We start from the raw sequence: 27945 nt of genomic DNA, 5'->3' as shown, positions 1-27945 counted from the left end.
ATAATATAATTATCTGTTAAGACAGTAACGTTGCTTAATGCTTCCTTTATTATAGTTTTATCTTAGTTTGTAAATCTAATGGAGATCTGATTGTAATTGACAATTGTTGTTTTATGTACAAATATATGTCGAAAATATAGGTAGGTATTATATTTAATTATAGTGGTTAAACCTAGTAAAATAAAAGATTTTATAATATAAATTATCGGCTTATTGTGAATCCCGGCTGTTTTTAAGTTAATTTAATAATTATTATTTAATAGTACGAGTGTACGACCGCCGAATAGATTAAAAAATGTAATCTATTCTTTAGTACGACGCGTGTTTGCCGTGTAGATATAAAATAATTAATATTTTTGCGTGACATTTAGAGTAACATTTATATAATAAACACAAAATTTAGACAATTTTTTGATGAATTTTCAAACATAATATAAAATATTATTTATTAATTTTGTTTTTTTTTTTTACACAAAAACTATTTAATGTTTGATTGAATTAAAATATTAAAAATATTTTTTAAATTTATTTATTGCATATAATTATCAGCCCTAATAATATTATTTTTTTAATTTTTGTTTTTATTAAGGTATTCTATAAAAGCTATTCACAATAAAAACACGTTTTATAGTGTTCATTGGTATTTACCGATAGGCGGGTATAGAGATAATTTTTTATATCTCATAAAAGTGCATAATAATGTTACATAGTATTATATTTTACTACGAGTATTTATGAAAGCCTAGTCATTTAACTACCATTTACATTTAATAGATTAGATATAACACTGTAATGGTGATTTTGTGTTGTTTTTTAAAAGTAGGTACTTAATTCGCGTATTGTCATATAATACCTATTATTATTTATTATTAAAATCTAACAGTTAAAAAAAACAAATAATAAAAATTATTAGTGATTAATTCCTAAAGTTTATACTAATGTGAGCAATTCGCAGTCAACAACAAAACGAGAAACATCCAAAAGCTAGTATAATTGTAATTATTTTTTCATTTATGATCATTATCATTTTGTTATAGGAACATTAGGAACTCCGAACTGCACTCATTGTTACAGATATGAAGTAGCTCTTTAATGGTGAATTGGTATGTAAATAATATAATATTAATAATAATATCGTTGATGATATATCTAGTGAATATCTAGTCGTATAAAAATAGATAAATTTAAGAGGTCGTTTAGTAAAAAACATATTTATTAAATAATTATTGACCAGTAAAGTTGACTACTGTAATAATATCATGTTAAAGAAACTGGGATCGTTAGATTCTATCGCATATTGATTCATTAAATGCTTACTGATCACTGATTAGTGAATGTTTGTGTAACAAGTCAATAACATATTATAATGTCTGACGTATATTTATTGTAGAAAAGTGAATGCTAAACTTTGACCTTGACTGTTTACTACAGAACGCATGTACGTTTGTATGTAGATTGCTAACTTCGTAGCTTTATTGTAGATCATGTACACAATATAAATTTGATCTGTGCTCATAGCTAACACATGTTCGTTATCAGTTACGATAACGGTGACGTTATCAGACGTTACTCTTTAAACAACAGAAAAAAACAATATCGAGCGAAACGATATTATTATTTATTATATCCAATTCGATTTCGTAATACTATTTCAATAGTTTAATACACACCGTCTCAATCACATCACAATTTGCGTTAATGACTGCAGTGTACTGAACAAAAATTACACATCTCAAACATTTCCTGATGTCATTTCTATGTCAAGGACACTGGTGGTTGTCCACAGCTGCCAAATATATTGTCAACCGACTTACTTCAACGTTCATTGCCTGAATGATGGAATACGAGAAATACCTCCGATCACTTCGGCGTGCATGATGGCACACGATATACAGGTAAACAACTGTAAGTTCATTTTTTAATAAGTATAATTTGGTTATAATCATTGTTTGTTTCAGAAACATGATTCCAACTCTACAAACGTGTTGCACAGTTTGGCGGCAGGCGCCATCGCCGGTGCTTTAGCCAAGAGTACAATTGCTCCATTAGATAGAACTAAAATCAATTTTCAAGTGAGTATTGCAATTTTAAAGTTCATGATTGAACATAATTATTTATTTTCCAGTCAGTAATAAATATACTCGTTTATAAATATTGATCAATTTTAATATTTAGATATCTCAAGAACCATATTCAGGTAGAGCTGCGTTAAAATTTTTGTCTGATACTTATGCAAAGGATGGTTTTATATGGTTATGGCGAGGCAATACAGCTACCATGACCAGAATTATCCCATATGCAGCCATCCAATTTACAGCGTTTGAACAATGGCGAAAATTGCTAGAGGTTGATTCTCTAAGCACAAAGTAATATTATTATTTAGGCTTGTTTTTTTGTTCCAATTACATACTAATTAGATGAATAAACATTTTTAAATATATTAATACTTCTATGTTAACATAAATATTTTGTTTGTTAAGTCTAAAATGAGAACTAATTATTCATCACGTTAATTTCAATTTAAGTTTAAAACAAGCAATCTTAATTTTTATAAATATTAACTTCTATTGCTATAAAACCGTATCATTTATTTTTATTTTTGATATTTACTTTTTCTTTGGGTTCTCTTCCCTGATAAATATTTAAGTTATAGTATAATTTGACAATAAATATTATTTATTTATGATAATATACTGTTTTAGCATATAGTTTGCCTATACTGCTATGTACAGAATTATTTTTGACTCTTCAATGATAAAATAGGTATATCTAAATTTTAATTTTAAAATTATGTACACTATAGAAGTACAATTTTAGTTTACTTTATCCTAGTCAAAGTCCTGTTATATAATTAATTTTATAGAATTGTAGTGTAATACTTTTAAAAATATTATAAATATTAGTAAATAGTAAATAAATACTCGTTAGAGCTAAATCTTTCACATTAATAGGACGCTCTATCTGCATGCGTTGCATGCACCAAATTTTCATACTAGAAAGAGAAGATTTTGGAGTATGCGTCATCATTTTTATATTTTTCGATATCAGAACTACAAAAGAAGTTATTCAAGTTTAAAAAAAACTATAATAATGGATTTTGAAACGATAAAAACTTTTTTTATACTGTAGAAATTGTGTTCAATTTTATTTACAGCCCTAGTGATTCTTCCCAACGTGAAACAGTTTTTATTATGTTGTACATGTGTAAGGCGAAGACAACACATGTTGATGATGCGTCTTCTTAAGAATTTCACTGATTACTTTTGTTATTAATAGTAAATAAATAGTAATAAAAGCAGTATTAAATTTAGTTTGAATGTTTAATGGACTTTGGGCCTATCATTTTAATTTTTATAATCTTAAATGTTGTTATAATATGTACATACATTTTAATAGTTATAACTAAAACAATACAGAAATATTAATATTCAATTTAGATTATAATGTAATAAATTAATTTTTCCCTGCATGTTTACAATTTTTTTTGTCAATGTTTTAATAGATTTAAATTTAGATAAATTAGCCAATAAATATAAATTTAGTTTATACTATAGTCTTAACAAACATGTGGGTTTAATTTTAATTTTTATTATTCCTGTTTTATAATTTAATTGTTGTTTATTTTATTGAATTATATATTTTTTAGAAATAATGGAAGTCTTAAGTTTCTTTCTGGATCCTTAGCTGGGGTAACATCACAAACATTAACTTATCCTTTAGACTTGGCAAGAGCAAGAATGGCAGTTTCTACCAAAAATGATTATAAATCGTTGGGAGATGTAAAGTATTTAATTTTAAATGAATTTATTGATATAGTTTATTAATTATTCAGTTAGAAATATTTTTGAGTATAACTAGCAATATAGAATTAATCATAGGTATAACTAACTAGATCTTTAAGTTAGGGAAATCTCCAACCCTAGTATTTTTAAAAGATGTTTCTTAACCTATGTTAAATAAATGATTAAAATTATAATATTGTTTGATTATTATAGTGTGTATGACATATTTTGTTGTGTATATAAAACAAATAATAAAATAGTGGTACTATGGTAATTAAATGATTTAAATATTATTAAGTATTATTTTAGATACAAATTTTAAAGACCTTCTGTCTCAACATCTTGTGAAAAAAAAATTGTAAATCAAATTAATAAATAAATTCATGTGCTGAGTGTTACCACTGGGTAATTTCCCATATTCAAAATTTTCATTATTATTACTTATATTCTTACATCCTAATTATTAAGTGTACATACTATTGTATAGATTGTAGTTTATTTTATAATAATAATAATAATAATAAAAAAAAAATTAAGTTTAACTTTCTTAAAATATAAGTGAAATCTGAAGGATTTTTAAAGGTAACATTATAATAAATACACTAGTAACTATAGTTTAAGCCTCTGTTCAATAGGTATTAGAAAATGTATTTAAAATGTTTTCTTTATTTAGACAATTTGATAAATTTCTTTCAATAGCTATGACAATAACTATAACCAGGACTGTATTGAGGTTTGGGGGTGCCCCTAAACCACTGCATCCCCTTAACACAAAAAAATGGGAATATATGCATTTGACAAGCCACGTACATTTTGTATACATACAGTTAATCTACCTATTTTATAAGTATATTGCATACCATGCATAATGAATTGTCAATATTTCTAATTTTGTGCTCCAAGAGCCTCAACATAAATAATTCTCATACAATAAAAATAGAGCAAGACTCTACTGTAGTAACTTGTTAAATTAAATGTATATTTTTCAAATATTATGTGAAAAAATTATTACAATAATTTTTTTAATTTTTAATTATTATTGAAATTTGCGCTCCTAGCCCTTACCCTCTTGCTTTGCTCTGAATGCAGCCCTGATTATAGCCATAACTTAAAGAAATGATTTGGTAATATAGTAATGACTTATTGTTTAATGATTAATGTTATAAAATTTAAATCTTCATCTTTAGCGTCTTTTCTTCTGAGTTCTAGATAATGAGTGATGACTATTTTTGTGTTTACTTTGACATCTTCTATCTAGTATTTATGTAGAAAATATTACACAACATGATTTTACAGAGGGTCATTACTCATTACATTATATTATTATTTTATGCATTACATACAATAATAGTTTCATATAACCAAAAAAAATAAAATAAAAATTGACTAATGTTGGTAGGGCTAGAAATTATGACATGGGGAGGGGCTAAAATCAAAGTTAGGCGGCTTAGCCCCCTAGTTGCGCCTATGAAAATCAATTATAAATATTTTTTTGCTATAATATTTATTAGTTAACTATTTAAGTGATTGCTATATACCATATTATTTATTTAGGTGTTCAAAAAGACTTTTAAAGTTGAAGGGATAAAAGGCTTTTATCGAGGCTATGTACCAACAATACTAGGCATTATACCTTATGCAGGTACAAGTTTTTTCACATATGGATCATTAAAGTCATTTATGAAAGGTAAATATTCATAAACTGCATACTTGATAAAATAATCTTTAATATCAATATTTAATAATACTTAATACAGAAAAACATGGATATGAAAATACAGTTGTGAATTTAGCATGTGGTGCAGTAGCAGGTATGGCTGGTCAATCATCATCATATCCCCTAGACATTATAAGACGGAAGATGCAAACATCAATTATTACTGGAATAAATTACACAAACCTAAGAACTACATTTATAATGATTTACAAGTAGAGTATTTTTATTTAGTAAAAATACGATTGAGCACATTTTTTTTTCTCAACATTGCTAAATTAAATTTTATTTGTCATAAAGTATTTGTAATATTGATGTCTAAGTTACTGTCTGTATGTAAATTATTCACTTATCTGTACCAAAATATGGATACAAATGTCATCATAATTAAACACAATTTTCTATCTAGTGTTTACAGTGGCGCAACCAGGGGGGGGGCTAAGGGTTGTAACCTCACCCGAAAGGTTAGGTTAGTATAATAACTTATGTACTTATCTTATCTATATATATATTGTAATGGTATTCTTGTCGTATGCCGTCTACCACACATGTTTCTATACGTCATATCAGTGGCACAACTAAAAAATTTGGGCTCCCTGCAAAAAAAAAAAATGGGCCCCGAAAATATTATTATACCAAATATAACTCTTAACTAAAGGCCCCAAATTACTATGGGCTCTCATGCGTCATATGCGGTTTATAACATACTTTTTATACGTAATTAAGTTATGGTAGAATTATATTATATTTAATTTAATGACACACAATATGTATTAAAAATAATTCAATAAAACAATACACGTCACAATCTAATCCTAAATTAGGTTAAGTTAAGTACAAAAAAAATAGGTATAGAAACATAATTATAAAAACAAATAAAATAATATAATATGTCAATGTATCAAAAAATAATCAAAAAATACTATACTATGTCTATATAATCTTCATTTCTATTATTTAAATTAGGTACAATATAACTTAACGTCTCTTAAAAAACATTCAAATATATCATCATTGTTGTTTCTTAGACGCCACCATTATTCGCTAAATACGAGGATAGCAATGATGGTGATGTACCATGCATTTTTTTTACGATTCAAAGTTTTAAACCTTGCCATAAACTTTCTATGCGCTGTATGTGTGCACCATTGATAGGATCGATAAAAAATTGGGAATGGTTTACAGGTTTATATATGTACTCTTTAGTTTCTAATGTCTAATATGCAAGCCATTCATCTGAGTGTATTTCTGTACCAATTTCAATTTCATTTTGAATTATTCTGTGCAGTGTCTGTCTGTCACTTTTTTCTAAAACAAAATATCTTGCCTTAATAACACCATTTTCGTCTTTTTGGCACATTCCTAACACCCATGGACCAGTAAGTTTTTTGCCATAATTTCTAGTAGACTGGTGTGGTAGACCGCATATGACATATAGAAACATGTGTGGGCAGATGACAAGTGTGCGGTAGACCGCATACAACAAGAATACCTATTGTGATAATGTATCCCCTCCCGAAATTTTTTTTTAGATGTGCGACTGAGTGTTTATATATTTAAAATTTAAATATTTTATTTATGTAATTTATTCTAATCAGTAATCATAGACATTACTGTATTGGGTAATTATTAGTGTTATTATATTTTGTAACCAATGATTTAATATATTTTATATTAATACTTTAAAATTTTAGTTATAACCTATATAGTATATTTTTCATTAATCTCCACATAAAGAATATTTAATAGTGTCATTATTTTCCTGAAGAAATAATTGAAAAAGTTAAGGAATTTGTAATTTTAAATGTAGGTAAACTTATTGACCGCTTTAATTGTAACTTGCAATTAAATATAACTAATTGGGTAACTTGATTCCTGATTGTATATCAGAAATATAAGTAAACAGATTTTTCTTAAATTGTTAAAGTTTGACTTGTGACTATGTTCAAACCAAAGAGTAATTTTCCTTACTATAAATAATATGATAATGTTGCAATAAATGTTGTGCTCATTTGTTTTTATTATAGTTTATTTGGTTGGTGGTATGTTATTTATAAAATATGCTAAAGTATTATACAAAACAAGATACAATGTGCTCAATGGTTTGAGAGCCTGTTATTGTTTATAAATAAATAATTATGGTTAAAAATATTTTATGTTTTATCTAGAACTGAAGGCATTAGACAAGGCTTTTTCAAGGGTCTAAGTATGAATTGGATTAAAGGACCGATTGCTACCGGAATTAGTTTTGCTACATACGATTTTGTAAGGAAAACTTTAAAGAACATTTGAAGTTTTCAATATTTTTTTCACCATTAATGTGCCTAATTTAATTATATTGTTACCATTAGATTGTATTGATTTTTTTTTTGTTTGAAGCCATTAATTGTGTATGAACTGTAATATCTAGTCAAATAATTTTAATTTTGATGAGCAAGTTTATAACACCACTATACTTATCATAAAATATACTAAACATTTAAAAAATGTATATAAATACCAATATCAGCAATATTGCTAATAATTTTTGTTATTGTTTAAAAAAAATGTTATGAATATTATGTTAGTTTTGAATAATAATTACAAGAAATGTATTGCTTAGGTTGAATGTACTGTTTAAAACTTTAAAGTGTATTATTTGTTATTTCCACAATTATTTAATTATGTTAACGATTGGAAGGAATAATTCAAAAATATAGCTATATAAACAAATTGACATATATAATATATAAATATTTAAATCATCAGTATTTATTGGCAGAAAAATTAATTTATATGTAGAGTATTATATTTCGTTTAAACAATTGATTTTTTTTCTGTAAATATTGTTATTTATACTTAAACTTGGAAGTTGTTACACTAGAAAGTTAAGTTTTATTCAATGAATTGAAATTAAATAAGTAAATTTTACCATAATGTAGTGTCGTAATAGTTTCAAAAATCAGTAATTAACTAATGTACAATGTTCTTCCTAAATAATTAAATTGATGATGAGATAGTTGGAAGAATGGATTACTAGAACATTTTTTCTCAATCTTTTAAAATTAACCATAATTTAAGATGTCTAGATATTTCAACATGGTGTTTGACTGTAAATAATTAATTTTCAATACCATTTTTGGAAGACCTCTCCCAACACTAATTTTAGTTTATTAAACTATAAAAGATAGTTTTTTTTATGATCAAAATTTTTGTTGTAATTGTTTTTCTTTTTTAAATCTTTACCTTATTTATTATTTGAATCTGAAATTATTATTTAATAAATAAGTTCTAGGGAAATCCAATAAAAAATTAATATTAATGTTCTATGATTGTAAATACTATTGTACATGATAGTTAAAATGTTATTGTATTTAAAAATTGTTGACAATAATATGTTGTAATTTGTAGTAATAGTTACTAATTAGTGATACATACTAGATAAATTATTTGAAAATATTTATTCTTTGCATTCTTGAGCTAATGTATTCATTTGATTGCTAACGTTACTGAACTCTGAAAATAATAACAAATATTTAATATTTTAACGGACAATAATTTAATGTGTATAAAAGTAGTTTTAAAGACTGATTAAAACTGTATAATTTTTGCCAACATGAATTATCTTAATATTTTTTTTTTAAATAAATTTAAAATGGATAATTTAAGTAAAATTATATTTATATTACTTATAAGTTTATATTGTTTATAACTTTATAAGTTATAAGGAATTGGGTTAATGTTATGCACAAGAATTCTTTAGATTTAAAATAGGTATATTAAATATCATGTACATATTTAGGTAAAAAATTATATTAAGCAAGATCTACGAACTGAATGAATAATTAAAAACTAATATTTATAAATTAGGGCATAATGGCGTTGTTTAAGCCATTATAAGGACCATGAACTTATTTAAACTACTGTATTCCAATAGAAAAATAAATATATTATTAAACATCAAGAAACAAATGGAGGTTAACTAAATATTTTGCAGTCAGACAAGGGAACTCGATTTCCTCTTAATTCTCTATACAAGCCGGAGTCCCTCAAGGGAGTGATCTTGCCCCAGACTTATTTAATATATACACATCGGACATTCCCAAAGTTGCAAATACGACTATAGCTACGTACGCAAACGATACAGCTATACTGGCCTCTAACACAGACTTCATACTTACCTCCTCTTACCTTCAAACCCATATTGACCTAATTAACACCTGGGCAACCCAGTGGCGAATAAAAATTAACTTCGAAAAATCATTCAATGTAATATTCACTCTCTGTAAAAACGACTCTCCTCCACTGCAACTGCAGGGAGTTGACATTCCCAAAACTTCTCAAGTAAAATATCTAGGTCTCATACTCAACAAACGTCTAACCTGGGGCCCTCACCTAAACTCCAAACGTCAAACACTAAATAATCGTTTACACTTACTTCGACCTATACTCAAATTAAAAATGTCAATTCACACAAAATCAATTTTATACAAGTCCCTTTTAAGGCCAATCTGGGCTTAAGGAATGCAAATCTGAGGCTGCGCCAAACCTTCCCAAATCCGATCAACTCGAGCCTTCCAATCAATCTCTCTCCGATTTATAGCCTCAGCTTCATGGTATATAACAAATAAAGCACTACATAAAGATATAAAAATTGACACAGTTGACCAACTAGCCAAAAATTACTACACCAAATTTCATGCGTAACTACGACACCATCCAAATCCACTCATCTCACATCTACCGTCACACACGTTACCTGACAACCCTCCACGCCGTCTTAAAAGACAATGGTGTAGAGATCTCCTGAATTAATTGAGTAATCATACTCTGAAGTGTCTGTCAATGGGTAGTCTCCCTCCTCATGTAAATCATGTCGTATTTATAATTATGTTAGTCTCTGCTATTTATCACATTTGCTTATTGTATAAATGATACAGATTGTAAATATATATTTTAATAAAAAAAAAAAAAAAAACTAAAACTAAATACTATATGATTTATTAATTTATTATTGAATTTAAATTTAAAAAGTACATTGCAGTGATCTACTCAAGGACAAATTACTCTCATAATCTTCAAGGTATGGTAGAGCTAGTGCCAATTTTTTTTTTAAATTGACACTTGTTATTAGGTTGTGTTTGCTGACAAAATAGGATTTCCATAATGCTACACCAGTATAGCACCATATAGCTATACTAGTGTTAATTTTTTTTTTTTATGAACTGAATAACGACTGGGTCAGGATTATACAAAAAAAAAAAAAGAAAAAAATAGGTACAACAAATTAAGTAATGCCTATTTAATTTAATTTTTTTTATTGTGAGGCTAGGGAAGTATCCATAAAAAAAAATATTTGCATAACCACAATTTTCAAAAGATTTATTTGAATCACTAGGTAGATATTTTATTTTTCCACCCTCTAAACTTTGGAACTCGGAGCATTGACTTCCGGTACCGGCACACTAAAAATATCATTTTTATGATATTGTAGTTTGACTCAGAACCGAAAAGATGATCATAATTTGTTGTATAAATTATCGATAGTCCGAGATAGTATCTGAACCTTAGATTAGAATTAAAGACTTCAAATTTAATATACATAATTAATAACAATTTTTTTAAATTATTTATTTTTAGGTAATGATAAGAGTTCCACAACTATACGATTATTTGTTTTTAATGTTACGTATGTCTTCTGGTTACAATTTAAAAATATAATAACTCTGTTGAAGTCATAAAAATATTTCTATTTCTTATTGTAGTCAATTCGCTCATCAATGGTAGGAAATAAAATTATAGTTTCTTCAGGTATTCTTTTCGGATTAAAACATAAATAATGTTTATAGCGATCAAACCGTTGAAATGAAGACAGTTTTTCAAGTAACAGTTAACATATTGAAGCTGCTTTGTCTTCTATTACAAATTGGTGAGCCAACAAATAAATTCTATTTTAGTAAATCTCTTTATTGGATCTGTTATTATTTCTAATACAAATTTACTAGTTTTATTTGTTGTGTTGGATAAAATTTGATTGTAGTGTTAACTATTTTTCGCAGAACATCTAAAATCTACAGATAAAAACGAATCTGTAGAACATACTTAATAAAACTTTATTATGGTCTAGCTTGTAAGAATAAATGTTTACTATTGAAGCTAGGACCATTTATTGGTCCTAGTTAATGACAATATACGAAACTACATTTCTTTGAATTATATTACTTGTATTTGTAGTTTCATCGTAAATTTATATTGTGACATATTTTTTTGAATGTTATTATAATAATTAACTAATATTAAAAAAAATATATCAACTCTGATTGGCACAATATGTCTTTACTCCATGTTTTAGATTATTAAAATACTTTTAATTTCACTGCCTTGATAATATGGTTTATTCTCCATAATCAAAAATTCCGACCATAATATTAGACCAGTAAAGGAAAAGTATCATAGAGTTCACCACTAAAGGAACTATTTCAGAAATATATTGCGCATTGTCAAATTCTCCTTCGATATCAATAGTCTTTAAATTAACTCAATGAATCAAAATTATTTATCATATAATCAGTCTTTAATAAAGTGTCTTCAAAATTATTATGTTTTAGTTCATTTCTAACAGTGGCGGCGTGAAATATTGTATACTTAATGTGTCTCATTAGGATTCTGTTCACCCACCCAGCAAATTTAAGGATAGATTGTAGAAATGAGTCACTTTCTTTTAAATATAAATTTATGAATATATAAATTATTTATTAACACTATTCTACTTTATATTACTACTAGTACTATACCAGTGAAATCACTCACCCACTGACTCAAGTCCCAGAACTCAAAAAACTGCCTTCGTGCTGTCATTGTGATTATTAAATACTTCTAAGGTGTGAATGTGTATGTGTGATATTACTACTGATTGAAAACTGGAGAATTATTTAAAATAAATTACATACGAAAATGTACAAAAAAAAATGTGATAAAATACACAGGTGTATTTAGGTTTGTAAAACAAGGGGAGGCTAAATCCCTGTGAGAATTACAAACAAAATTCATACTATTAGTTATAGTACCTACCTCTATTAACAAAAAAAGTATATACAATTTTTTTCTTTAAATACATTATTTTACTTTGATTTTGTCGTTAATTTTGAAATATTATTGTACAAATTACAATTTATAATTTTAATTTTCTTAACTTTTTAGCAAACTCATAAAGAATATTTTCTTTGTTTAAGTTTTTCAATAGGTAAAATCCTTGCCAAATACTGCTTATTATTTTATCAGTAATATCATCACGATCAATTAACAAAATACCAATTTCATATTACAAATATCACCATCAAGGCTGTATCTGAGAGGGGGGTCAAGGGGTCCGAATCTCTCCCAAAATTTTTAAAAGTAGAAATATTTTAGTAGTGAATATAGTTTATTGACTAAAAATTGTCAGCATTTATATTTAAAAAAATGTTGGACCCCCAATTTTTTTTTCAGTTACGCCTTGAATTCATCATAAATTATAATACGCGTGTGATAAAAGCAAATTGTATACATTTACTTTAGTTGGATTAACTGGAGTTATTGCACTTATTAAATTTATGTTTTTCTAATTATCTGATCACACGACAACGACTCACGTTTGTTTGTACCAAATAAATTGCAGAAGATAACTAACTATTTTGGAAATTTAAACTAAAATTGGTTAGGGAGCTTTTCCTAAATAGGGTTAACTACCCTATAAATGCTTCTGATAATATACATTTATTATAAAATCATATAAGTATGATAGGTTGATTACCTAATTACTAATTTAATGTAGAATTGGAAGTTCATCTGTTAAATTAATGTCTCTAATACATTCATAATAGTTACCTATTCAATGATGACATACATTTGAAACACCCCACAGCGTACTACGTGCTTGCAGAGCAATTTCCCTGTTTTTTTTCTTTGTATTGTTTTATTATCTTATTTAATACATTTGTTATAATAATAATAAAAAAAAAAAATGAGTACTTATCAAACACAGCACACATTTTAAATTATAATATTATTAATAAAAAGTAGCAAGGTACAAAACTTGGATATACGACGAAATAAAACAGATTTTGTAGAAAATAACAATGACCTTCCTAAGGATTTCTTACAGGAAAACATTTACTTAAATTATAAGACTTATAGGTAAAAAATTATTACGATTTGGTTACTAGTTTTATAATTTGGTTTAAGTTCCAAATTTTGGATTCGGAATTCCTGGTTATCGTTAGCCTAGTACCCGCAAAAGACACTAATTTAAGGGTTAAGACTTATTAGATTATAAATTCTGATTATTTTGCTTATGAATTATTACGAATTAGATATTAATTTTTCAAAAACAAAAATATGCATAATTGTACTTTTAGGATTTAAGGCTGACAGATCTCTTAATTAAATCAATCATTTTCTAATGCAAAATGCAGTTTCCTCACTATCTATCATATTAAGATTTAAAATACATTTAAAAGGTATAATAAAAACGGAAGAATGAATAGTATTGAAGTTTAAAAATAAATAATACATTTATTTTATTAAAATGTACCTAAGCGATACCTGCAAACAATTTACGGTAGCGAATGTAATATACAAAATTGATTTTAATTATAACAACATAAGGTTAAGAAAACAGTTATTTAAAGTAATTACAATTAAAATTATAATATTCTATAAAAAATTAAATAATTATTAGTCAAAGATGATAATTATTGTCTTGTTTGCATTGCATACGCATAAAAATGCAATTATTTATCAAATAGTACATAAAAAAGAATAAGAATAACGGAACACTGAATTTAATATATCTAAATGTAAATAGATAGGTAGGTAAATTAATAACCAATGTAATAACTAGTAAGTAACAAGATATACTTAATTCAAACATTTCAAACAATCGAATTGTGTATGTAGGTGCTCTTAACTTCTATTGTGTATAGTAAGTACCTATACATATTTTTCAACATACTTTTTATATTATATTATTTTTATTTTTTTGTAATTCAATACTCTTGAGATATTGAGTATTTGATTAAATCTCAATTTCCATATAATAGGTGCACATTTTTACTTAAATTATTATTTGTTTATAACATGTTTCTATAGTGATGTTCTGTATTTATGTTATTTATTAGGTAGATAATATAATGTTTAAAAGAGTTATATATTTATATAATTAATAAACGTATACAAATATCTACTGAAAAAAAGTCAAATATTAAAAAATTTAAATTATTTTAGTTAAAAAAAAAACGAGGTTATAAATGTAGAAAGGAAATTGAAAATAAATTTGGAACCAATTGTTTAAAAAATTGCAGTTTTTTAGGCTGAACAATTTTTATTAAAAATTATTTAAGTTTGAGACAATAATCAAATCAGATTTTTACAAAATAATGTATGTTATATATATTGAAAATATTGACGAAATATAATATCATGATATAATGTTTTGTACAATTCATTAGAACTTATATTGTTTGGATATTTAAATTAGAATAATTATAGTGGAACCTATCCAATTTAAAAGTACTAAATACAAATAAGAATTCAGAGTTTAAGACTAATATAATACATATTTGTGTAATGAAATTTCTTTTCTGAAAATTAAAATATTAAATAACGTACTGAGACTAATTTATATTACAATTGTTGTAATTAATTAGGTACAAAATATTTATTTGATAACAATTATTTTTAAAATATTTGTTCTTTGAATTTTTTAAAATAATAAAAATTGTCATAAAATCGGCACAAGTGGTTTATTAACTATTTCTAAAAGTCAGATTATATTTGTGTGAATACATTATATACTACCTATAAAAATTTTAATTTAATCTATTATTTTGATCGATTGTCGGATTGACCATTGACGAATATGAATATGGTGTTAAAAAAAGTTACGCAACAATAAAAAATCAACGTCCTAGCACAAATCAAAACGGGTGTATTTAATGTTGTTGAATAACGATGTTTCTAATAATTATTAAAGTTGTACAATTATGTAAATTTAATAATGTCGTATTAAAAGTCAAATATACTTCTTGTACACAAAATGTCATTTAACAATTTTAAACTAAACCATTATTTTCTATATCTTGGAATTTGTTTGTTTAATTGCATTTTATTGTGTAATTTATACGAGATAATGTATAGTTTATTTTTATTATTATATTAGATTTATACAGAAAATATAGTGAAAAATGTGAGTTACTGGCTATTTTTTAACAACCATCACTTTTTGTATGCAACGAACCTATACCTACTAAATTTATTTTTATATATATTATTAATCTGACATTGTAATAGACATCGGCGACAACTCTAACAGGGTCTAGTGGGAATATATTATGACAATAGGATAATATTTTGTAGGAGAAAGATTTCTTTACTGTTATATAAGAATAATACAGGATCTTTTTTGTTACTGTTTTAATGCACCTGGGATCGTGATTTTTGGGAAAAAAAATTTACATACCTAGGTGTATACGTAGTACGTACATACATTGCAATATAATATGATATTATTTTAATAGCTACATTTTTGTATGATTAGATATTATAATAATTATGATTTATAAATAATTTAAATAAATAAATTTTCTAAATATGTATAGAATATTTAAAGTAGAATATATTCTATATAAAATTATAAAAATGAAAGGTATTACCTAAACTAGGGGTGGTGAACCTTTTTGGGGTCAAGTGCCAAATTTTTTTAATCAAGGTTTTGAAAATTTTTCACGTGCCCAAAGGAAATTATATTTTTTAAGGATATAAAGTTACGGATTTATTAAATATTATTTTATTAAGGGGATGCCAGCGTGGTATTTGTTATCTCTTTCTAACCCACGCACAACATACTAAATTTTACGTTCACAAAAATTACTATAACCATATTAATTTCTCAAATTAGAGTGAAATGACCTATTATAGAATTTAAAGTTAAGAACATTATCTAGGGCATCTCTTAAGCGTTTTATTATATTTTTATTTTAAAGCGAGTTATGAGTATTTTAAAATTATAAATTGTTTATACATCTTAAAAAACTCATAACTCGCTTTAAAATAAAAACATAATAAAACGCTTAAGAGATGCCCTAGATAATGTTCTTAACTTTAAATTCTATAATAGGTCATTTCACTCTAATTTGAGAAATTAATATGGTTATAGTCATTTTTGTGAACGTAAAATTTAGTATATTGCGCGTGGGTTAGAGAGAGATAACAAATACTACGGTGGCATCCTCTTAAGTAGGCACACCTTTTTTTTTGTAATTATAATTTTTTAAATGTTTATAATTTGTTTCTTTGAACTTCTTATTACAGTTATAATCAAAACTTTATAAATAGCATAACTTTTAATTATTTAAATTTTTCACGTGCCATTGAAATTTGATTAACGTAGCATCTTTGGCACGCGTACCGTAGGTTCGCCACCCCCGATCTAGACTCTTAGAGACAGAATTACAACTGGCAGCATTGGTATAGTGGTATAGCGACTTCACGAGAAACGCCAGATAAAATTAAATCTATCTGCCACATTTCCTATACATATTCATCAATTTATGAAAAATATCTCTCACCAACGTAAAACACAAAAAAAAAAAAAAAATAGAATTTTTCAACAAATGGTAGCTGAAAACACCAAATATTAAAGTATAGATATTTAGCATTAATTTAGTTTGAAATTTAAATGCAGTAATACTATAATAGTACAACTGCAATCTACACAGTACACGCTATGTGTTGAAAAGTGCTGTTCACAAAGTCTAATGTGTCTAATTTTCTTTCTAGAAGATATTTATCGTTTATTATATTTGTGAAATAGTTCTCTAACGATATAGCTTATATATACTTTTGCATTACTGGGTGGGGGTGGATATTCTCTTTATTTTTTTTTTATAGTCATTGTATAGTCATTATAATAGGAATCAATTATTTAGATCCTACATTTTTGAACAACAAAATATAATATATTATTTTATTAATTTGTAAATAAGTCAATTGTAAATATTAATATTAAATAGAGTTGCAGTGTTATTTACTATAGAAAAGAAGAAATAAGCATAAATAAGGTTATTGAAGAACTTTATTTTAAAAAAGAAAATTATAATTTATAATTTTAAGTAAAAAATATGTAATTTTACAATAATATATTACGTTTATTACCTATTGTTATTATTAAATAAATTGAATCACTAAAAATGTGATTTGGCATATATTTTATCCTCTCGTGAAAATATTTAATATTTCCCTGTATACCTACTCTTATTTGAGTAAATTGTTTATAGTATTTACATTAGAAAAATATAATTTACATACCCGCAATTAAAAGTTGAATTTGTTCCTTTGTTAACGTGAATTTATCTTCTTTTGAAATTTTCGATGTATTATTATAATTCAATTTCATCACAAATTCACCATTATTTCCTTTGGATATATCAATATCATTCAAACGACCAATTTGCAAAGATTCGTTCTTCAACACTTTAGTAATTTGTGATAAGTTGTCCAAATATACTCTGCATAGCGCTGAAGCATGTTCACGAGGTAAACCAATCTATAAATGAGTGGTATAATATTAGTAATAAGTTATTTATTCAGTTATAAAAAATATTATTTATATTAATAATATACAAATTAACTGTAGTTCTTAGAAAATATAAAATAGTAACGATTTGTATGATTCTATTGCTTCTATAAAGTTATTCATGATTATTGTCAACTATTGAAATATATATATTACGGTAAAAGTACAAATACCGGTTAAACCTAGAATTTGCCGGTAAATCCTAGATTTTGCCGACTACTGTTGGTAAAACCTAGGATACACAACATCGTTTGGTCAAACTCCGAATGATTTTTGTAGATCGAACTTTTACAAACGAGATTTGGTAAATCTTAGGATAAACAATCAGTGCTAGTAAAGTCCAAACATTTTTACCAAAGTTATTAATTACTATTATTATTTAAGTATATTAGGTAGGTACAACATCAATGACTAATATATTAGTTAGTATATTATTTTATTATTATTATTATTAAGTACTAATGCAAAAATTGACATATTAAATGTACTAGTTACATTTATTACTAGTATATTATTTATTATTATTTTTAATATATTAGATCATTTATATTATTGTTATATATTATGAAAACTAAACTGCGATCGGCTTTTATCTTGATATCATGATTATTATTATTTAAGTATTGACTTTGGCAACAGTATGCCCAAAAAAGGTCTAACTGTTAAACCTATTATACATACCGAAATGAAATTTCCGAATGAGATTTTTATCGCTTGGGTATAAAAGCGGAAACATTCACAACTGTTCACTTGCAATCAGTTCACCTTATGTGAAGAAAATTTTATAGAATTGGCAATTATATCAGATAATGAAATTGGTATTCGACAAGCAGTATCGCAACTGTCTTTGACTGGTGGATAAGGACTAATAAGGTGTGATTGTTTGAAAAAATGTGTAACAAACAGATGTAAATGCCGATCCAAAAATTTATTGTGCAACTCAAGATGTCACAGTAGCCAAGCCTGCATAAATGAATAATTTAATAATACAATTAATTTAATTATAATAAAAATAATATACTAGTAATAAATGTACCTAGTACATTTAATATGTCAATTTTTGCATTAGTATTTAATAATTATAATAATAAAATAATATACTAACTAATATATTAGTCATTGATGTAGTACCTACCTAATATACTTAAATAATAATAGTAATTAATAACTTTGGTAAAAATGTTTGGACTTTTACTAACACTGATTGTTTATCCTAAGGTTTACCAAATCTCGTTTGTAGAAGTCCGAACTACAAAAATCATTTGGGGTTTTACCAAATGATGTTGTGTATCTAGGTTTTACCGAAATCAATTAGTACAGTAGTCGGCGAAATCTAGGAGTTATTGGTAAATTCTAGGTTTAACCGGTATTCGTACTTTTACCGTAACATATATACAAGAAAACAAATTAAGATAAGACTTTTAAAAAACGCGATTTGTATACATTTAATATTTAACTAGGTTTACTCGGGATTAGTATAATAATATTAAAACATTACTGTTTTAGAGAAATTTTAAATTTTATATTTTTAAAGTTTGTATTTCTTAATTCTTATTTACTTGAAATTAAATAAGAAATAATTAAACCTATCAATTTCCAGTGATCTCCAAAGTTTAATTAAGTCTTTTAATAATTTAATTAACTGCTTAAAATAGTAATAGCTAATTATAAATGTATAATATGTATTATTAATATATTTATAACATTTTAGTAACATACTTGTTGTAATTCATTAGAGAGGTAATTTTGAGAAACAGCGTGACAAGCAGCATTTTTTAGAATATATGTGATTGCGGCTACACAAGCTTTACAGTTTTCAACATCTACAAAAATTAAAATAGTTGTTAGAATACCTAAGATTTCTTAGATTAAAATATTCTAGAGGGACATGACGAATATAATTATATTTACTAATATGATATATTAAAAATAATTTATTACATTTTACTATAATTATAATTTAATTAGAATGCATATAACAGAAACCAAGTGTCAAGCAGTCGACTGATCGAGAGTGATCAAATATTATTCTAAACAAGAAAAATATGTAGTTCAATATATCATTTAAATAAATTGTTTGTTTCTTCTGACAAAATTTCTAGGTAAATAAATACTCTTAAGACTTCAAAATATTATAATTGATAATATTTAAAAAATATAGGAATTTAGATATAAGTATGGCCTTTTGACAAGCTTTAATTAATTATTTATTTATTTTATACGCAATCGACAAATTGTTTGAATTAAATTCGTAAAAAATTATATTACGCATTTATAACCAGAAAAATCCTTCAAAAAGAATACAAATATAAAGCTGGTATCTCGTAGTAAATAATTAGTAATTACTTATTCCTTTAACGTGGAGAATTATTGGAGAATATAAGATACCGTGCCTCCAAATTTTATACTATAAATAAATTAGAGCTCAACAATGTATCTAGGTGCATGGGACGTAATATAACACGATACAAAATATAAAAATTGATTTATGGTCTAAAGAAGAAAACACCCTAAAGAGATTCTATAGTGTACAATGAGCATCAAAGAACTGTTAAGTAAAGCCATAATAATAAAATCAAGGTTATTGTGTATGAGTGCAGGACATCCACTCAACATTTTTAATAAGATAAATTCGGGAAAAAATAGATCATTTGTGATTAGGATTAAAAGTTTCTTTGGATGACGGCGGAAGTGTAACCTTATTATAACTACATACAAAAAATTTCGTTTCTACTCAATATCTCACCATAGCATAAATGAACTGCTTCTAATGTTATGTTTGATAAATAAGCTCTTTCTTTAACGTTTAGCCTATGATAATAGAAAATGGAAATAAAAATAAATAACAAGATACCTACTAAAAAAATATATAACTAATACTATACGAGTCTAAGACAATGGTAAATAATAAATTAGAAACTAATATTTTTATTTGTATTACTGCGTAAATGATAATAAGTTGAAAATTATTAAAAGATTATATTTTTAGAAAAACAAGACAGAAAAAGTTGAGTAAAATATTAGCTTAAAAATTAAAATAAATGTTAACAGTATTGTTGAATTTGTTTCAAATATATATAATTTAATTAGTTTTACAGTGTAAATGTATATAATACTGAGTATTAATAAATAAAGACGTATACACTACTTATATTACTTAAGTACATAACAAACATTTGTTATATATTATTCAATTGATTTATTATCTACTTTCTATTTATATACTAATTATCGAAGGTTTTTATATTATATTTATTGACTATTACATTATAATCTTAACCTCAAATATTCATAAACTGGCAAAATATTTAGTAGGATTATATTTTAAGAAAAAAACAATTTAACTTACCCAGTTTAGCATCAGCCATAAGCTCCTTAGCTTTTTCAAACTACAAAACAAAAGCTGTCATTAATTATTCAGTATTGTATCATCGCTCACATAATAGGTTTTCTTAACGATGTATCAAATTCTGCGATCATATAGAAGCGGTGAAAAGTGTGATCTATTGCAATACGTATAAGTTGTTCAACATTAAGCTACTTAGGAAAACTCATTTTTTTAAGACATCAAGCAAAAATGAAAAATTATAAATTCTATCGTAAAGAATATAAGGTCTTTCTAACCGACATAGTCTTATATTTAATCAGTTAATGCTATTATTCCATTAAAAAATGTCCGCTAAAGATAATCAGATTTATTAAGGTCTTTATGAAACATCGGACAAAAATTTACGCACTTACATGGTCCATTACGTAAAAATAAATGATATTATCTGTAATGTTTAGCGGGTATGTCTTAAAAAGGTGAAGAATAAAAGCCGAGTACAGAATTCTTTGTAACAATAAAAAAAATAACTTTCTTTAAAAAAAATAGTGGATGTATACCTAATAATGAAGAATAATAGCTTTTTTTCAAATCCCAATAGATTATATTTTATGAAAAAATAACAGAAATAAAAAAGTTTGTTGGCAACCACCATAAATAAGACCAATCAAGATTAACGAGTTGCTTTGAATTAACTAATTGTATTTTTTTTTGTTTTGTTTTTGTGTTAACATATTTTTTAAGTATAAGACAATGAGTTGCTAAAAAGAGATTTTATACCGCTTTAATAATAATCATAAATAAAAAGACATAATAGCATAGCGTTAACATAGTAATATAAACTTACGTTGAATGGTTCTCCGAGCAATGAATTAACCGTGCACTGGGCTAACAGTTTCATTTTAATTGATGTCTGGGAAAATAATAGAATTTTAATTCAAATTGAATTAAAACCAACATTAAAATTTTAAAACTATACTTCTATAAAATATTTGAAGCATGAATGAGTAATAAGTTAATGTAATTTACATTTACAGTAAAAATATTACGTATTTCTAAAACAAAATTTAACAATCCATATGTAAATTGTTTGTGTATATTTTAAATGGGCAAATAATGTATCAATGATAACATTATATCATTACAATTACTTAACAAGTTTAGTAAATGTAGGAAGTAGATATTTACATAGAAACTTTGTGTACAGTTGGATAAAAAAAAGCAAACATATTTTTACCATTCTTGAAAGTGCATTGATCTGAACCAATAACCATTCTGGGCAGTCACCACCCCCACAGAATTTGAATTTCTATATCAAACATATCAAACAATACCTATTATATCATTATAATAACCATTTTAGACATATTAAATTATCTTAAGTTATAGTGTTAGGACGTGCTTAAGTATCTATATAATCTACAAGAAATGTAGCTGACAGCGATTAACAAGAAGGTTAGATTAATTACAAGACAGTATAAGTATTGTTTTACTCACCATTGTGACACGTTAATGATAAACGCAGCAGAAAAGGCTCCCCAAAGGACCTACAAAGAAAAATAGATTATTTTGAGAGAAAACAAATATAATACAGTAGTATGTTTTTTTTTATTATTTTTTTTAAATTTTATTTGGACATATAATAAAATAACATGTCGTCATATACCTTGCACAATCCTTGTAGACCCTCTAGTCGAAATTCATAAATAGTAGGGGTGACTGTGAGGATCGGGTAGTGTATACAATAACCTAAGGGTGTGTATCTAGCGCCATGAACAAGATTAAAATGGGAGTAGGTACCGATCCCAGAGTTAATCATCGCGATCACCTGGTGTGTCCAAACTAAGGTACGTGTAAACATAATAATGTAAGGGTTGTAAGGTCTATAAATACACGTAGTTCCTAAGAAAAGATGGACATTCGAACTGGACGTCATGGAGCTCATGGACGCAAGAACAAAGTTATACTTAATAGGTGTCGCCTATTTTGTACAGGTACATCGTTTGATATTAAATTATTATTTTTATTATTTGTATTAACAATAATTTTTGATAAATATTAAAACATATTTTATATATAACTAATGAATATACCACAACAGACGCTGATTAAAAAAGAAACATAATTAAATGTAATTCAATGATTTAGCAACATTTTAAAGACTTAAGTACTTAACAAATTTATTTTCAAAAATCTAGAAATATTTACTATTTTAAATATAAAGTTAAATTAAAATAAATTATATTTTTTAAAATATTAGAAATTTGAATTTTGAAAGACGAGTAAGTGGGTATCACTTTTCTGTATAATAGGTGTCTTATAGGTTTTTGTAATGAATGTGTTTAAATTGAATTCAATAATACATAATTTTATACGAAAAATGATTCTGAGAGGAGACTGTCTATCAGGCTATATCACTAAGTATATTTCATGATATGTTTTTTTTTTAATATAGGTAGCTATTAAAGCTACATATTTTATTATTAGTATGTATTACTGTAGGTCGATTTAATTTTTACCGAAAACATTGCATTTATTATATTATTATTTTTTGAGTCAATACCATTTTAGGTACCGTAAAACAGTGTGAATAGATTCGTAGTATAAATGGTAATAATATCTTAAAAGTTAAAAGTAATCTATGAATTGTAAAATGTCATTGAATATAGTCAAATTTATAATACCTACACATAAAATTTTTAAGTCTCCGCAAATAATGTTTTTAATTAAAACAAAACAAGTAATGTTGTCATAAATCATGAAAATAAGTAATTACATCTAAATTTAGACTTAAAATATTTATAAAAAAATAATTATGATTATATATTATATTGTCAGTCTTAGTTATAACAATTGAAGATTTTTTAAATTTTTTATAAAAAAATTTATGTATTTACTAACTAAATGTAAGTAAATGTTCGATGTTTTGACAAATTTTGTTATCATTTTAATTTAAAATGTAGGTATATGAAAAAAAATGTATTTTTAGTGTTTATTTACAAATATAAAAACAACTTATATCTTGTATAAAATGTTCAAGAATATTTACCCAGCAAATAATTTTTTATCGTCATTAATAGAAACATAGACATTTAAAATATCTATGAATAGCTCAAAAAGAATCAAAATATTAAGAAAATTGCATTATGTTTAGGAAATAGAGACATAACAGTTTGGTGAAAATTTCAAGTATCAATAATAATTTGTTTTAAATTAAAACAAAAATTTTTCGAGAAGAAATAGTTATACTACAGATATATGTATAATAATAATATATAATATATTATAATGTCGTAAAAATTTGAACTTAATGGTCCATAAAAAATTAGTGTTACTTTGGGGTTGAAATTTTTTGTTGAATACAGATCGGAGAACTAATCAAAAACCTTGTATTAAATTTTTATATTTTTGGTATAAATATTAAAATTTTTATAAATTTTCTAACTAGAAAGAAAACTGTTGGCTAATTTTCGATTTTTACAAAGTTCATAAAAATGTTTACTACAATTGATTATACAACTTTTCATGGTTTAAAGTTCACTTTAATTGATGTGGTGAATTAATTAAATATTTAATAAGTATTTTTCAATAACTTTTAATTTGAGATTATAATTGTAAGTATTTATAAATATTACCGGATCATTGTATCCAAAAACTTATTTAAAAATATCGATAATTTTTTATTAAACTATTTTATTTCTTTAATAAATTGTAAATAATTATTCTTTGATTATTTTTACAATTTGGTTGTACACCCTTGGATAACAGAATGACGTTTTCGCGTGATAATCATTTTAACAATTTCTATTTTAAAACTATAACAAATATAAATATATTAAATAAAAAACAAAGTTTAATTTATATGTATCGAAGGATAATTTATAAAATATTACAAGTTACACATCGAAAAACATCAATAAATGGAGATCTCTAAAAATTCGAAACAATAATTAAAAAAAAACTATATTCAATCCTATATCTATTTCTCTTTAATATTAAATAAAAAAATGGGTTATAATCATAGACAATAATCATTTTAAATCTAATTTTAACGCTCAGCTCTGTGTTCCTAAACACACATTATAAAAAGCAATTATTAATTATTTTTAATAATTTAAATCATTTTAACATATTATAAATGTAGTACATGACTAAGATTTAAAGAATATATTTTTAGAACCAGACTTTAATAATATAACCCCGTATGTTTAATTCCATTTCATACTCGTAAAATACTATTATACTGTTTCCTTTGCATACACTTCTAATACAAATTCCTGGAGTTGGGTATACATACTCATATATATATATATATAGATACAGAAGATGAAAACCGACTCTCGTGTTTATAAAACAAGATCCAAGACAAAACGTAATACTGAAGCTTTAAACGTGACACCGCTGAATGTCACTGTAGTGAATACTTAAACTTTTGGTAAAAAATCAAATTCGTAATTTTTATAGCTTATAAATGGCGATGCAAGAATTTCAAGAGCCGATATCAGCGCAGTTTTGGGTGAAAACGATGATCCTAATTTTTGGCCTTCACGAGGTCGAAGAAATAGTCCGGAACCTAAATTCAAACAATACTTGGAGAGGAAATATAACATGAATAGTTTAAATGGTAAAATAAATATAATATTAATAGACAATGAACAAGTATTTAAACATAAAGTTGGGTTGTACGGAATAATAAAATTATATTCCTATTATATGAGTTACTTTTTTTTTTAATAAAATAAAATATTTTAATTTATAGTTTTAGTTTAGATAAGATAATTTCGGCACAATATTATTATTCAAACAGTATTTCCAGGGGGGGATTAAAATTAGGTATAATATCTATTAAAATGGATACAATTTTGATAATAATTATCTATTATCGTCGAAAAAAAATAAATATATAATTTAAATTTACTTAAACCTTATTTATGTATGAAATTATTGTGTATAAGTTCATACAAGGCAATCTTTTCACAATAAACACTCATTATATCGACAATTATTGTAATTATTTATGAAGACTGAATTTTGTTTTACACAAGTAATTTAAAATTATTATAAGATAATATTTTTTTAATTTTTTATTCTAAATTAGAATTTCAAAACAAATCGAACCGATACATCTGAATTGCATACAAAAAATAATAATAAATAAATGAATTGGAATGTCTAAATTGCAAGCTATCCTTTAGTGGGGTCTATCCAAATTGCATGCCCTGCATACTTTTACTAAATAAAATAATCTAACTTACTTTTCCGCTGAAGGAACAGTCTTTTGTTACATTAAAATAAAATATATAAATATTGGAGAAGTTAACACAGTAAATATTATTTTATTTATTTTAAGGTCAGCAACGCCATAAATGTCAACTTTTCTACAAATAAAATTCTACTAATTTCATTATTTTTAAATTGTGTCATCACTAAACTTATACATTTTTCTTTTTAGAATATTTCTCAAGTCTCAACGTTTATTATATAAATTTAAACTACGCATTTTTACATGTATCACATTGTACATGCTTTAAAACATCAACTAATTGAAATATACTAGAATTTGGAGAGTAAAACATTCTATTCAGTTTGGAATAAAAAGATTAGTAATAGATTTACGCGTTGTAGAATTAGAAAATTCAGCCAAATAGATGGTGTAAATAAACGGTTAGCCGTCACATAAGTTTCTAAGAAATAGTCACAAAATTCATGTATACGTATGTATCGTTGGATTGAAGTGCCAAATTAGAAAATTCAAAAAAAATTTAAATTATACACATAAGCGCATGATAAATAAACTAGTGAGTACACGGCATACAATTCGGATGTAGTCAATCGAAGGTTTAGTTAATTAGTTATGACTTATAATTATTTTAAGTTAAGACGATTAAAGTAGTTATAACAATTATTTTGTGGAGTACTGTTAGCAGAATTACTCAAGTATATTGAACACTAATGTTGATATAGCAATATGCAATATAAATAAAAATAAAAATAATATTAATGTTATTAATAAAAACAATTCATTTCATGTAGGTACTTATACTTGATTATTAAATAAATGCATTTAATCAAGTAAGTAAAGATCTTATATCAATAAATATGTACTTTTCAATTTGTAAATTATAATAAATATTAAAGCTTTTTGTCAATATAGGTTAAATTTTAAATTATGTATGGTCATAAAATCTATTTTGGCTGTAAACTTTTATAAAATAATATGAAGCATATGATTAACATTACTAAAAATATTTATTAATTATTGATAATGTTTAATTTTTAAGGACATTTAGAAAAGCCACTTTACGTCGATGAGCCAATGTGGCTAACAATCGATAGAAGAGCCGAGGGAGATGATGACTATTTCTGGGTTACAAGAGGACGGAGAGGAAATAGTTGGAAGCATCCGACAGCTTCAAGACTATCAACGAATTCAAATTATCGTTATAGAGACGAGTCTGATAACAAAATTAAATAAAAACTCGTTGTTACTATTTGACAATAAATTATCATGTAGTAATTTATAATTTCTATA

The 27945-nt window shown here is 25.2% G+C and overlaps 3 protein-coding genes across 5 annotated transcripts in view; 2 read left to right on the top strand and 1 right to left on the bottom strand.

The window, feature by feature from the left end:
• Nucleotides 1-952: 952 nt before the first annotated feature.
• On the top strand, nucleotides 953-8020 carry LOC113550470 (mitochondrial coenzyme A transporter SLC25A42). The gene is made up of 8 exons (XM_026952312.1): nucleotides 953-1103; nucleotides 1709-1895; nucleotides 1959-2072; nucleotides 2176-2366; nucleotides 3647-3779; nucleotides 5337-5469; nucleotides 5540-5711; nucleotides 7665-8020. The coding sequence occupies exons 1-8, from the start codon at nucleotides 1093-1095 to the stop codon at nucleotides 7786-7788; spliced, it is 1065 nt and encodes a 354-aa protein (XP_026808113.1). The 5' UTR covers nucleotides 953-1092; the 3' UTR covers nucleotides 7789-8020.
• The window catches only part of LOC113550472 (COMM domain-containing protein 4), a 37012-nt gene continuing 13433 nt past the window's right edge, over nucleotides 4367-27945 (bottom strand). The window contains exons 2-9 of one of the 3 annotated variants that reach the window (XM_026952315.2): nucleotides 22911-22960; nucleotides 22651-22722; nucleotides 22261-22326; nucleotides 21438-21477; nucleotides 19808-19911; nucleotides 17821-18058; nucleotides 8914-8991; nucleotides 4367-5036 (exon numbers count right to left, since the gene is read on the bottom strand). In XM_026952315.2, coding sequence (XP_026808116.1) covers nucleotides 8936-8991; nucleotides 17821-18058; nucleotides 19808-19911; nucleotides 21438-21477; nucleotides 22261-22326; nucleotides 22651-22722; nucleotides 22911-22913 — 579 coding nt within the window. In that variant the 5' untranslated portion in view covers nucleotides 22914-22960 and the 3' untranslated portion in view covers nucleotides 4367-5036; nucleotides 8914-8935. Of the gene's footprint in view, nucleotides 5037-8826; nucleotides 8992-11365; nucleotides 11547-17820; nucleotides 18059-19807; nucleotides 19912-21437; nucleotides 21478-22260; nucleotides 22327-22650; nucleotides 22723-22910; nucleotides 22961-27945 lie in introns of those variants that run through there. The other 2 variants (XM_026952314.1, XM_026952316.1) reach the window with 2 other exon arrangements.
• Nucleotides 23320-27903, top strand: LOC113550473. Its single transcript, XM_026952317.1, has 3 exons — nucleotides 23320-23407; nucleotides 25878-26037; nucleotides 27695-27903. Exons 1-3 carry the CDS (start codon nucleotides 23348-23350, stop codon nucleotides 27886-27888), a joined length of 414 nt encoding a protein of 137 aa, XP_026808118.1. The 5' UTR covers nucleotides 23320-23347; the 3' UTR covers nucleotides 27889-27903.

Source organism: Rhopalosiphum maidis, chromosome 1 (genome assembly GCF_003676215.2).
Source record: "Rhopalosiphum maidis isolate BTI-1 chromosome 1, ASM367621v3, whole genome shotgun sequence".
Taxonomy (NCBI): Eukaryota; Metazoa; Arthropoda; class Insecta; order Hemiptera; family Aphididae; genus Rhopalosiphum; species Rhopalosiphum maidis.
This window is presented reverse-complemented; position numbering and strand designations above follow the sequence as displayed.

Excerpts from the sequence above, each read along its gene's own strand:
- LOC113550470 (XM_026952312.1), top strand. Across the intron at positions 2,073-2,175 it reads GAACTAAAATCAATTTTCAA|ATATCTCAAGAACCATATTC; the intron begins GTGAGTATTGCA and ends TTTAATATTTAG. Across the intron at positions 3,780-5,336 it reads ATTATAAATCGTTGGGAGAT|GTGTTCAAAAAGACTTTTAA; the intron begins GTAAAGTATTTA and ends TTATTTATTTAG.
- LOC113550473 (XM_026952317.1), top strand. The coding sequence starts at position 23,348 with ATGGAGCTCATGGACGCAAGAACAAAGTTATACTTAATAGGTGTCGCC. Across the intron at positions 23,408-25,877 it reads GTGTCGCCTATTTTGTACAG|CTTATAAATGGCGATGCAAG; the intron begins GTACATCGTTTG and ends TAATTTTTATAG. Across the intron at positions 26,038-27,694 it reads TAACATGAATAGTTTAAATG|GACATTTAGAAAAGCCACTT; the intron begins GTAAAATAAATA and ends TTAATTTTTAAG.